At 43.1% G+C, this 14,286-nt stretch overlaps 1 protein-coding gene across 1 annotated transcript; it reads left to right on the forward strand.

The window, feature by feature from the left end:
* Positions 1–10,949: 10,949 nt before the first annotated feature.
* On the forward strand, positions 10,950–12,984 carry LOC115314340 (cuticle protein 16.5-like). The gene is made up of 3 exons (XM_040206742.1): positions 10,950–10,987; positions 11,783–12,590; positions 12,857–12,984. Coding segments are annotated over exons 1-3 (819 nt in total). The 5' UTR covers positions 10,950–10,978; the 3' UTR covers positions 12,859–12,984.
* Positions 12,985–14,286: the final 1,302 nt, after the last annotated feature.

Raw genomic sequence — 14,286 nt, forward strand, 5'->3', positions numbered from 1 at the left:
TGTATTCACGCAAATCTTGCGAGTGCTGAATTGTAGGCACAGTGCCCTGGTTGTGTTCATGTGCGATATATGACCAAATACCATAGAGACCAATACTGCAAACCTCTCCGAAAACCAATGGGTGCGGTGGCGAACGGCGTGAGTGGCGCTGTTCACCTCTCTTGCTGTCCATTTGTGTTTGCGTGTTGCCACTTCCAATGGGAAGGCTGCAGCCATTATTGGGAATATTAAACAAACAAATAAAAATACAAACACAACACACACAGCAATACTGGCAGCAAGTTGAGACGCACTTCTGTTGTAAACTCAGCATTCCGCTTACGAATGGGATGCGCAATTCCCCTAGAGTGTTTCATTCCACGTGAGTGGCATCGGAATTGCTAAAGGCCAGTCCATAAACACAGTCTGCGTTAAAAACAATCCTATCAGCAATAAGTTGCTATTATATTGCTCAATATATAGAGCACCTTACCACGAACAGCCTTGGCAGTCTTCCATCAAGCCTGGCCTTCAGCAGAGGATGCTGTCATTCTGTGTCGCCTCAGGACACTCACATCAGGATGGTGAAAGTGAATGCCAACTTCTACTTGGTAAGGACTGCAGCAAGTATAAAGATCAAAACACAGATTAGAATATACGATAAAAAATATCATGGACCAACTTGAAAAAAGTGCACAAAAAGACAAGGACAAAAGGATAGGAACACAGAGGACGCAGACTGGTGCACACTCACAACTTGATCTATCGAGCATAAAAGAAAAAAGAAAAAGAATCAGAGAAATCAGAAAGGCTGTGTTCGGAGAACGTGAGCTTCAGAAACCGGGGCGTGAGCAAAAGATGTCAGGTAGATTGTTTTACAGACACTTTGGAATTAACAACAGCCTTTCCATGTAATAAGGTGGTGAGTTCATTCTGATTGAACATCCTGAAAAATAACAGACAAAAAACAAGGAATAAAGGAGAGGAATACATACACTACATACGAGTGTAGACTCCCAACTCACAAATTGGAGAAGAAAAAAAATAAAGAATGCGGAAGGAGCTTTAGCAAAAGTTCGAACAGGTCCAAGTGGAACGTGCTGACTCCCACCCATATGCATAAGACTGTAAACACGATTTTCTTGGCAGCTCAGGTAACAGACGGATGTGCGAACACATTGGTGGCCCATACTATGAATAACAAAGGCCTAAAATGTATGTTTTTCACAGTATCTTCTAATTATTCAAGTTTTCTCTAAAAGCCTCGTCCCACTAGAGTGACAAACACCGATTTTTGTCCGACGACACCACAAAGTTCCGTGTCGCTGATGCTGTCCCACTGCAACGGCCAACACCCGCGACAATCGCCGACAAACCATCGACGACGGACGAGTTCTTGTCTGTTGTTAGACTTGAAGCGCAGCAAGCAGTCCCACCGAGGAACATCTGTCGGATACAAACTTATCCTCCTCGCCCGCTTGTGCCCTCTGTTGCCTCTGTTGCCTCTCTTTCCACCCTTCCACCCTTCCTCCCGTGGCTTGCTCCACCGCTCGACCTTCAGAGAAGCCCTTGGCGGCCTCTCCCCGTTCCCGCAGTTCCAGTCCCTCGATTGCTCATAGTGGTTGCGGGCGCGGCTTGCTTGCTGGCGCTGGGCAGTCATGTTGCAAAAGGCTTGTCTGCGGCTGGTTTTGCTCGCAAAAACTTGGTGCGCGATTTGGTGCTTCAAGACGCCGAGGTCTACGCCCCTAAATCAGGATGGATACACCCATGTTCGAGGACTGACCAAAGACCGCTCACCACGAAGTAGGACACGACGTTCCGCGGCAAGCCATTCCGGCAGACGAGACTTGTCATCACGTTCTGTGATGATCGGGATGCCGTATTGTCCCCCATAAAACGCCTGCCCTCGATCATTCGGATAAGAAGTTTTAAACATCCTCAAAATCAGGGTGAAATTCCTTGGTGCTAACTTAGAATTCCTCGAACGACCCCCCCCCAAAAAAGGAACGATTCGGGTATTCTAGTTCAGAAAAAGTTTGGTGTCAATTGTCACGACTGTTTGTGGAAAGTCGCCAACGGCAAATGAAGAGAAGCGGAAGCTTTAATCAAGAAACAAAGTAATTGTCTCCACTTTCACCGTGTTTGTCGGCGCATTTAATGCCCAAAGAGCAAAATATGAAAACCGCATCGCCAGACTGTTTATCTGTGTATTTTGAAGTGTTTTGTTGACAACTCCAATCCCACTGGGAAAGAAGTTTCCTCGTCCCCGTGTCCTGCGTCGTGTCCGCCAGGTGGGACAGCGTGCGTCGTGTGTCGCTCGTCGTGTGTCGCTGTCGTTTGTTGCTGTCTGTCGCTCTAGTGGGACGAGGCTATAAGGATGACACACGAGCAGTGTAAATAGTGCATAAGTAGGTGACAATTCATCGTAGACTTTAGAGAGAGATTAAGCTGTCTTTATGTATTGGCCATCAATCTGTTGCCTTAACAGACAAGGAAATTATGGTTTTAAAATCTGCTCTTGCTAATGGGTGAATCGGCGCATTCCACTTGGGCCTGTGCTTGAGCTCCTTCCGCATTCTTTATTTTTTCCTTCTCTGTTCATGCGAGTCGAGAGTCTGCGCTTGCGTATGGTTTACACGTAACTCTGCTTGTCTTTTTGCCTTTTGTGGTGAACTGTTTTTCAAGGTGTTCAATTAGTAAAGCTCACCACCTTACTACAATCATGCAACAACTAAAAACAATTACAACCTACACCATTCGCTCAAGGCAGTACCAAACGAAAAAATACAGGGATTGGGTGAGGCATGTCTAACACTATATACTTACACTGAACTAAATATACCTCTCATAAACTGGCGAGACACTACCTTAATCCAGGACATGCTTGTAAATTTCCCCAGAAGCGGCATCAAAAAATTATTTCGTGGGCACAAAGTTTTGCGATCAGGAGCGGTATGCTATGCAAATCACCATGGGATGAATTATCGCGGCACCAATTTTTAACAATTCTTTTCTGATAACGAGTCACGAAAATAAAGCCGTTTGCAGACGACTGCGCGGCGGAAGCTACGGACTTGCTCAATCCTCCTCTGCCTTTTGCCTGGCTCAGCTCTCCGGTCGCAAATACGCACACGAAATCCACCCGTAGTGTCTAACCTAGAGCTTAGACGATGGAGGGGCACCGCGCTGAGTTAAGTGCTTTATTTTTTTTTTTTTATTTTTTTTTTTTTTTGGGGGGGGGGGCACCGCGCTCTTCCAGACATCCTAGTTTACCAGTGAACAATACGGTGGAGGGAGGCAATCAAACTTCCCCCCCTCCCCCTCCCCTTTCCGCCTCCACCCGCCGGCTGGCCGGCTGGCCGGCCGGCCGCCCGCACGCCCGCCGCCGCCGCCGGCGCCGCCGTCCCCCCCCCATCTCCCAAAAAGTTCCGCCGCTATTGATGGACCTGGACCGAGTACACAGCCTATTTGTGAACGAAGCAAAACAGCCTCGCATAGCACCATCCGCGCACAATTAGTAATACTGGTAAAAGCAAGCGATCTAGACAATAACAAGCATTTTGAACGGAAAAAAGAATAATCTAGCCCTAACGGGCAAAGAAAGGAACTTACTTTGAAACGACCGTGCCATGATCTTGGCTGTTGAGCAGATTCGACGTAGTTCCACGGCTCACAGTCGCTGCCTTCTTTTTCGGAGACATTTGAAACTAAGTTAAACTCCCCGCATCACGACTAATCGGTAAATTGACCTCAAGACAGAGACGTGAAACACATACGGCCATCACGTCCGGCAAAACAAGGCTGCGGATTGGATTGGATCGCGTTCGTTGGCTATTATGTTTGTCTAACGACTTTACGGAATCTATGTGCGCGTATCTTCAACACGCTTGCAATAAAACGATCAGCAAAGCGCATTAAAAAACTATTAAAAGACACAGTAATAATAAATCATTGAGTATGCAAAAATTGCCACAATATTAGAAATACGTCCTGAACACGTAACAAAAAATTACATACGAAACTAACCGTACAATGTATTCAAACGAACTCAGCAGACATATAAACTACTAAAAACAACGCGTTTTCGATTTGGCGATTTGGTCTTGGTGGCTGACGCGCGATGGGGGTGATCGTATGGTCGATGGTTCGAATCCCGGATGCGCGAAGTTTTTTATTGTTTTTTTTACTGCGTTTTTTATATCTTTTTAATATTTTTTTTAATGTTTTTTGCAGTTGCCGGCCCCTTACTTTAGGGTAAAAATCACGCAAAATGTGGAAATAAGAAGTGCGAGCCCAAATTTAAATTGATGCAATGCACAAGCCGTGGTCCTCTTGTTTTGCCGGGATAATTCGCTCCCTCCGTGCTAATTTCTGGGTCAGTGTAGTAGGCAAACAGCGCAAGTCCTTTCAACGAAGTAAAGAAGGTAATAATAATGGGAATATTGAGAGCAAAATGAGAAAATGAGTAAGTGGTCAAACTGCCACAGTGATGCAGCCGAAGTTTGTCTGAAGGTGGTCAACTTTACCCACTGTTAAAACAGAAATACCGCTATTTTAAGACAGTTATTTAGCTGAGCTCACAGCGCGGTACGTATTAAGCACATCTCTTATTTTTCTGACTTACGGAAAGTAGTACTTAATTTTCTTCTGGTACATCAGTGATATTTCCCTCGCCTGCCGCCTGATTGTACTTATCGAGGTTGCGCTCCGCAGTTTTACTTTTTTATTAGGCCTAGACATGTTTTTTATTCCTGAGATCCAAGAACAGTGCGGATAATTAAACTAGCTTTCAGAGACGGCATCGTTCGGTATTAGAACATTTATGTTTCGCAGCGTCAAGGGGTCACATTCACGACCCGGCAGTGTAAACATCCACAACGCCTTTATCGTGTTAAAAAAAAAAATGTTTTTATATTTGTTTTTTTGTTTTTGGTGCGGTATGTCGTATATAACATAAGCTACCGGGGGACAGATCGTCTGGCTATGTCAAAATTTGAAATATTTCTGTTAGATGATCGTAACTACCACAGAAAACAGCCGATTCTTGACTGAAATAGCATATTTTCACACTCAATTAAAATCACCAATAACACGATCTCAGGAGAGTTGTGTACCTCTCGTAGCGTCATAAGCAATACACACATCTCTTTCTTGTCCAGATTCTGCAATGCAATGCAAATTATAGTTTTTGTAACTCAAAGCGCGTGCTCAATCATGCCACGTGTTTGTTAATTGTGGTTGTTGCTCTTCATTCGGATTCTCCGCTATACCGTTTTTATTCTAATTTTCTTATCAGAGCCAAATACGTGCGTATACCACCGACCTTAAGTATAGTGCATCAAATTAAACTAGCTTCCTGAAAAGGTATCGTTCGGCGTTGTGTAATTTATTCTTCATGGCGTCGGTGGTCAGATTCTCGAATCCTGAACTGCAAATGTTCCTCGCCGCATTGTTTTTTTCTCGCGTTTTCGCAATAAAACACGTCAGCCTTGCCATGCTGGGATCAAATACACCAGCGTCGGCAGTTATTTGCGAAGGATGGATCTATGCGAATATTTCCACTCGCTATTCATGAATTGCCACAGTTCGTCAGAATCTGAATGACTTGACTGCATAGTAAAAACGGCAAAAAAAAAAAAAAAGGATAAAACGATGTCGGTTAGTAAACGGAACTTCCATGGCGGGGCTCGCCAGCCTAAACAGCAAAGCGCCGATGCCGGCCAGTCGCTGAACTTCCGTGTAAATACTGGCCATCAGAGACAGCAAAGTGCCGATGCCGGCCAGTTACTGAACTTCCATGTAAATACTGGCCATCAAAGACAGCAAAATACCAATGCCGGCCAGTTACTGGAACCTCCATGGAAAGACTGGCCAGCAAAGACAGCAAAAACCCGATGCCGGCCAGTCACTGTAACTTCTTCGGCTGAACTGGCCAGTGAGCAAGACGAAACCCCGACGCCGGCCGGGGCCGGTAGCTCACCGGCGCCAATGGCCGGGCGCCGCCATCCTGTTACCAGGACCGGCCGGCGTAGTCCCGATACCGGCCGACGCGGTGTGCTACCTGGGATGATTACATGACGGTCCTAAATTTAATATCTATCTCAGGAGCTTTTTGAGTGTTACCGTGCACTGAATTAACCCAGAATCCCTCGCAATAGAGTTGCTGCTATTGTAACACTAGTTTTGTGGAAGCGACCACAGTTTGCGTGCTACGGTTACCCACATCCGGCATGTTACAAGTCGACAGACAGGGAGAGGCAGCGAATCATCGTGGCTGAAATGTTTTCGTAAGTTGTCGTATTCCTTAAATATTTGACGTCGTTTACAAGTTTCTCTTAATAGCTATTTTTACGTGAGGTTTATGATACCAGTACGGTCGCATATTTGTTTCCTTGTATTATTTTTAAGTTTAGTTTTTGTTGGTTTGACTTGGATACCATTTGCATAAGGTCTAAGGGGATTCACCTCGCACCTGTGAATTTGGTCGCTATTTATTTTTATTTTTGACAATATAAGAACGCAGGAGATCATTACTGCAAACTATTAAGTTCTATAATCTAACAAATTTCATAAAAGGAAAGTACAATGCGTGACATTTATACAGCGGCCATATAACTCGTTTACAGTTATATGGCCCAAGGGGGGGGGTAACTCCCAGAAATAAGTAATTGTAAAGTAATTGCATTACTTTTAAAAAGTAATTTGTAATTGCAATGAACTACTTTCGTATAGTAATAATTGTAATTGTAGTTAAACTACTTTGGGAGCTAAGTAATTGTAATTGTAATTAAATTACATTTTGAAAGTAATTTTCCCATGTATGGTTGGCAACGAATACAACATTTCCGCTGAGAGGATTTTTTTTTTTTTTGCTACATCCCACAGGAAAAGTGGTTGTGACGGAGAACGAAAACCGCGAAGCGTATGACAGCACGGGCAAGCCTTCAAAGTCACTTTCAGAATCAAATTATGACACCCTATCAGCTGTTCACCTGGGTTAAAAATAACATTAGATGTATAACAATCTTCTGGGTTCCAAATAAAAGCGCCCCTTGGAGAAATAGTGCAACCAACCTCTGCTGCGTTATCCTCGCACAACGCAGCAGTGGCTGGTTGCACTATTTCTCCAAGGGACGCACTTGCGTCGGGGCGGAGATGCGCTCCGATAGCAAACCGAAACTTAAATACCCGTCGAATTTGTGCGGTATTTCAGAAGGCCGTAAAAGGTTTCGCGTACCTCATATCGCTCTGCAATTTGTTGATTTTTTTTTTTTCGATAATGCTCACCAATTTTCTAATGGAAATCATGCCCTTAAACACAATCTTAAAAATATTAACTACGCAAAATAATTAATATTCTAATTATCCCGGACTTTAATAACCTTCATAAATAGGCCCCTGGGCCGTGATCAAAACGACAGAAGCCTTTTTTTTTTTTTTGTTGCGACGCGTAGTTCTCGCAGTATTGAATTTGTCCACCTTTCGTGAAACACCCTGTATATATATTCCGGGTGTTCCATTTTAATTCGTACAGATTTATCGCAAAACATCCGTAAAAGATGCACTAATACAGTTTGGGCAGGCCAGTTATACGTCCAGGGGGACATCATAGAGGCGGCTAATCTTTGCCATAAGTATCATGTGTTCGAGTTAAAATAAAATACAAGCTATATATATGTATGTGTGTTTACCCTCTTACTTGTACGCTTAATTTGACGTGCCTTATGCGTTTACTTTGTTCAGCTGAACCGAAGAAGCCGTTGCATCTACTTTTGTCCAGAACAAATTTAAGGATATGAATTGTTTCACATCATTCTTGTGGTCCCATTCATGCACCAGTTTTCTTTTGACAAACGTTCGCAACGGCACAAGCGTTCCATGATTTTAACTGCATTAAAACCCATCATATTAAGAACCCTACATTCGCCGCAGAGTAGCACACGGGCTCTGCGTCCCGCGAATCTACGACGACAACCGGTAGGTGGAGGCTCAAAATGGGCGACGCAGACGACGCCGCCGGCTCGCGCGCTTCCCAAAGGCAAACCACTTGGTGTTAATGACGGATGCGCTTAGATCTGCGTGCCGGAAGTATGAGGCAAGATAAGCAAAAAGCGGACCAAAAAGAAATAAACTGTTTTGAGCAGACAGACACTCGTAATGCAGTGACGACAAGAAAGGCTCCGTATTCTTGATTCAGCTTTAGAGGAACACTGAACTCACAAATATGCTTTTCTGATGCAAAACAAGGAACGCATGCAAAAAAAGTAAAAAAAAAAAAAAAAAAAAAAAAGATTTTTTGAGAAATTTGTTTTAGTGATTCAGGCGCGAGCCTTTAACCGGCTTCCAGATTTTCTTACTCAATAAATGTACAAAAAATATGGGAAACGGCTAAAGAAGCACCGAGGCTTCTTTGCCTAATCTTTGGGCGTCCCTGTTTTTTCAGCCCTTGTAAATCAGGCGATGTGACCTTTATGAAAGAGCGCCAATCATAGTACCGAAATCGGCCCGTTGACTTACTTCACCAGCTTTTTTTCCGAATTCGCTTCCAGTGGCGGGACTTAACACTGAATGCCTCTGAGCTCATAATTACTGTTTTATTTGTAGCTTTTGCCTCCCCACAACACAGAATCAACCGGGAGAGAAAAGCGACTGAAATAACGCGTATATTCAATCATTTGTTTATTCCTCGTTATTTTGTGTCGTTCACAGAAACACTCGGTCAACTAATTCACGTAACCCGCAACTGTCTTCTTTACTTACATGTAGAAAGAATATTATTTAATTTTAATTGTTAGATGTGTGACAAATTATATGCTTCGCTGGAGCCACATTATTATAAACACAATTTTAATATTTATTTTAACTGTTCGGTAGAACGTTTCTGCCGGAAACACCTTCGTACAATTTACTCATCGGGTGTATGTTCGTAAAGGAAATAATTTTGTGGAGTATTTTTACGAATTTCGACGGCGATTCGTTCTGAAAATGCAAAAAAGAGCTTTAATAACCAATCATCGAAACAAACGCAACACAGTCTTTTTTTTTTTTTGTAAGATATTAAGATAACTGAAGAAATAATCGCATCGAGAACCACTACTCTTGACTTTATTGGCTGCATTGGCAACAAGCGATCACGTATTTAATGCGTCCTGCGCCTATTGGAAAACTGCCCAGAAGCGCTCGTATCTATTCGTAATGTCGAAACGCCATTAGCCGAATGCGTCGCACGTATTTAACACTTGCGCTTCAAGCGAAGCTTTTGCTCATATTATTCTTTCGTCTCATTTTAACAAAAATATAGTAGTATTTTATAATTAATTGAAATTGATTTGTCCTAGATGACACAACTGCTGATAATTGTGTAAAAGCACGGCACTTTTTTTATAAAACGTTCCACCGTTTGAGCGGCATTATGTGAATAGCGCAAAGAATCTCGCAAAAATATTTTGTCCGATTCGGCTCCTTGATTGATATTTTTTTTTTATCTGGGCTCTCCTACAGAACAGCAAACGATATCATATTTGCCGACAACTCTCGCCCATGTGAAAGCTGTTAGATAGCAGTGCTCTCAGCCTGTTGTCCGAGCGCATTGTGCCTGCTGAAACATTCGCAAATCATAAAAGATCTGAAAAATACTGGCTTTGACTCAGCTAATATAGGTTCTATGCCTTGAATAAACTTCGTTGGATTATACTTTAAATACAACCTCAATAGATGCCACATCAGAGCATGTTGTAATTTTTGTTTCTGTGTTTTTATTGGCTACACAATTTTTAGATAACTATAAATTACCAAAATATGTCGGGACAGACCACAGGCAATTTAATGTCGCTCATATCTTTGTACAACCCGTGGATCTTTTCTAGAACACGTGAGAAAAACCTCACGCCAATCAAACACCACCACCGAAACCACCATCGGAAAATGATACCACGCCTGTCAACGCGCGATAGACATTTTATTTGATTTTGCCTGAACACAATCAACACTTAATGGGTCCTTGCAAATTTCGTCGGCTGTCAGCCCATAAAAAAAAAGAAAATTATTCTCAACTTCAAAGCAAAGCTTGAAATTTGCCTATAATACTCTGCCCCTTGAAATACATCTAGACTTCCACTTAAAAATGTGGCATCTGGTCGTGATTCGGCTAAACGCCCGAATGACAGAGCTTCGCGCGACTATCACATTTCATTGTTTCTGCTACAGACGCACGTTCCAAGATATATGATGTGATACGCAATACTTAACGTGGGGCATTTACGTCCTCACTGGGCCGCGATATCGCACACGCACGTAAAAATAATGTCGATAGGCAATGCAATGTTTCCGGGGAGCGCCTCGCTAGAAAAAGAAATGCTACTGCCGAGTCACTTTGGGAGTGAGGTCATATTATCTTGGGCCAGACCTGACACTATCAATAAATAATAATGACAGTTCACCAAGACATCCCTATGTAAAAAAACTTCGTTGTGACTATTAAAATGACACATCATACAGGGCGTTTTAAATATTCCAAAGTAAAAAAACAATCTATGCTACAAGACGAAAATAAGAAAACAATCTTTGATGCAAGACAGACGTTAAAATGGCTCTAGGAGAGCATGATTAGAATAGTAAATTAGGAGATATAGGAAAATAAAAAAGTTAACACGCTATGCGGTTTGCACTATGTCATAAAAGACGAAGAGGAGTACGTTTCATACAGTCACTTTAGTGACGTTTTTTTAGTTTTTTTAGTGCCAGTCACGTATTTGTACTAGAAGGCTTAATTTCTTAGGCCTGAACTGATTAAGAATATGCGCAGCACACAACGCTTCGCCAAGGTTTTTGTGGAGTTCTCCTTAACCCTCAGATCATGTAGCTCTATTTCCCTTTCTCGAATTTAAAATAGCCTTTTTTTCGTGTTGAAGTTACCTTTCCTCGTGCACTTTTCCTATAAAAAGGCACAGAAGTCCAACGTAGTCAGCAGTTGGACGCACTTGCATCTTCCATAAGCACCATGACTGGAGTGAGTTTTCTTTCATAAGACTATATTTTTGAGCTGGGTATTTAAAGCGAAGATACTCCTGTTTTACCTATTTTCTAGTATCTCGCTTTAAGATCCCCTAACTCCGTGTCACTTTATTTTGTGTAAGCCTCGTGTGCAGTGATTAGCTTATAAAGAAACTTATATTATCTGTGTTATATAGATAGTCAGGCAACCATGGGGAACGTAGCAAGCAGATTTAACACACACTCTGGTGCGATGTACACTGATCAGACAAATCAGTTTAACCACTGGTACATTCCGGGAATGAGCGCGCCTAGCTGACACGCCCCATCCGCGTTATCTACCTTCTTCTGATGAGGATGGTGGATAACGGCTGCCAGACTTTGACAAAGGGCAGCTTCTAATGTCAAGGTCACTGCTCACCAGCAGTGAGCAGTGACCTTGACACATCTGGAATGTAACGGTGCGCCAGCTCGCAGCTCAGAAACCGCCTTCTAGTGATCTACAGAAATTTCGCGACGTGGTGCTTACAAATATGGTACGATCTTATTCAAAGCACTGATAAAGTATTTGCAGAATTCTTCCTAAGATAAATTGCAAATGTTTTGCGTGGCAAATATGTATATGAGCGCAGAACTAGGTTATTGATCATATGCTTTGGGTTAGTGCATACTGCAGGTTCCCACATTTTTGTGGTCCTGATGTTTGTAGAATATATATTTTATGAAGTTTAAATATTCAAAAATGTTATTCACAATACAGCTCTAAGTTTGAACAGATTTTAAACTAATTTCAAACTATCGTTGGTTGCAGCTCACTGCCTGCCTCCTTCTGGCTTTGGCCAGCAGTGCCTTCGCTGGCAACCTCCAAGGAGGCCTTGGCTTCGGAGGCCTAGCGTACGGAGGCCTTGGCTATGGCGGCCTCGGTTACTCCGGCCTCGGCTATGGGTACGGCCTTGGCTCCGGCTACGGTCTTGGCTACGGCTACGGCCTTGGTTACGGTAGCGGCCTCGGCTATGGTCATGGTCTCGGTATTAGCGGTTATGCCGTCGCTGCCCCAGCTGTCACCAGGGTCTCTACTGTGCAGCATGCCCCAGCTGTTGCCTCTTACGCCGTTGCCCCAGTTGCCACCTACGCTGCTGCTCCAGCTGTTACCAGGGTGTCCACCGTTCAGCATGCTCCAGCTGTTGCCTCTTATGCCGTTGCCCCAGTCGCCACCTACGCTGCTGCTCCAGCTGTTACCAGGGTGTCCACCGTTCAGCATGCCCCAGCTGTTGCCTCCTACGCCGTCGCTCCAGTCGCCTCCTACGCGGTTGCCCCAGCGGTGACCCGGGTGTCTACTGTCCATCATGCCCCAGCTGTTGCCTCCTACGCCGTTGCCCCAGTCGCCTCCTACGCTGTTGCCCCAGCTGTCACCAAGGTTGCCACCGCCTACCACGCTGCTCCAGCCATCACCACCGTGGCTCACGCTCCATCCTTCGGCTACGGCTACGGCGTTGGACACCTCGGATACGGTCTCGGACACTTCGGCTACGGACATGGTCTCTCCAGCTACGGCCTGAACTACGGTTATGGTCTTGGCTCTTACGGAGACTACGCCACCCTCCTCCGCAAGAAGAAGTGTAAGCTATTCTATCGCTTTGCTATGTCTTTCTTATGTATAACATTACTCGCACTTGAGTAAGAGCAAGATAACTCATAAGTTGTTTTATTTAAAGTTTTCATGAGCACAGTGCTTATAGCAACTTTTGTTATGCACCGAAGCGTGATATCAGATTTAAATGAGGAGAAGTGACTGTCGTATACTTACTAGTATTATTGCTTTAAATATATGACTGCGAGCTACTAAAAGTGCCGTAATTACTTATTTGTGTCTTCTTACTTACAGAAATAGGAAGCTATATCCTGGGATCCTCGAACGTCGAAGAAGAGAAACACTCCAGAATACAAACTTGGTTTGTGTTCCCATTTCTTGTATAGAGTGGGAACTCCAAATAAATTATATTGCCTGCGATATATTATTGTCCGAGTCCAACTCTTATTTTATGGAGACGGAACATATATTATATAACTGGTGGTGTGCTATTCGTTTGTTATGCGCACCTCCAATCTCCTAAATATTTCATTTTCACTGGACTTCCGTTTGTTTTCTCTTTAGGTTAATATAAGTCAAATACTGCAATAACCATGAGGTTTTTAAATAGTCTTTATTATAAAATTGATAGTTACTCATTTGTTTTTGTTTTTCATGTCCTTTTTGACTACTGCGGAGATGATATATGATTGTATACTTTAGTCATGTGAAGGTCTTTGGATCTAAGAATACTGGTTTGAAAGTTACCAGCAGACACTCGTCGAAGACGTTTCCTTAGGTTAGAAGTACCGCAACCATTGCCTCCTTTTCATTCTTGAGTAGGGAATAATATTTTATAAATTTTATAAGCTTGAATGATTTCAGGCCTGGAAATTACACCGAGTAAAATGTTGCTTTATGGTATCTTCGAAATACGATCGAGGTACTTTTCTATCTCGGTATGAAAAACATTTATACCTCATTATGAAAAATATTGATATCTTGATATAGAGATGCATTTGTATATAGGACTCGTATCACAGAAGTAAAATACACGTACGAGCTGTATAATACTATCTATCGCATCAGAATACTCTCCCAAAACTACGTATTTCTTTAGATTTTCCCTCAAAAACTAACTGCCGTGGTTTTACCATCGTTGAGTTTGGCCCTGGTACATGCCAACGACTTTAGAAGAGGTGTCCGAATCACATGAGCGAATGACATTTTAGCGAATGACACTTTAGCGAAAAGAGGGCCTTTGAGCGAAACGACATTTTACAGAATGACGTTTTAGCAAATAATGGTCATTTCAGCGAATGACGATTTAGACGAAAATGTTTTAGCGAATATGCTTGTTTCGCTTAATTTTTCTTGACCGAAGCCGGAAATGCTTGTCTGGCTTTTCCTTTTTTACCGCGGCAGAAAACAACGACATCAAAATGCAAATCCACTAAAAGCCAGACACATACACGACAAAAAGGCCCGACCCGACATATAAATTCTATCACATTAAAATATGTGTAATTAGCCTCCGAAATCTTCGATAACGGTGCTCAGGCAATTTCATATTTTTCAACCCGTCGGTTGTTTTGTTGTGCATGTGTCTCGCCATTTGACTTGGGACGATTTTCTCGCTTTGTTCTGCCCAGATTTGCTGGAGACGTGAGCTCGGAGCGTAGGCAACTGCCGCCCTTGCACGAGAATTGGCGCAGCCGTGCGCGTTCCAAAGAAAGCTCGTGCAG

This window comes from Ixodes scapularis, unplaced genomic scaffold, assembly GCF_016920785.2.
Source record: "Ixodes scapularis isolate PalLabHiFi unplaced genomic scaffold, ASM1692078v2 PGA_scaffold1__304_contigs__length_218370807, whole genome shotgun sequence".
In the NCBI taxonomy this organism is placed as follows: domain Eukaryota; kingdom Metazoa; phylum Arthropoda; class Arachnida; order Ixodida; family Ixodidae; genus Ixodes; species Ixodes scapularis.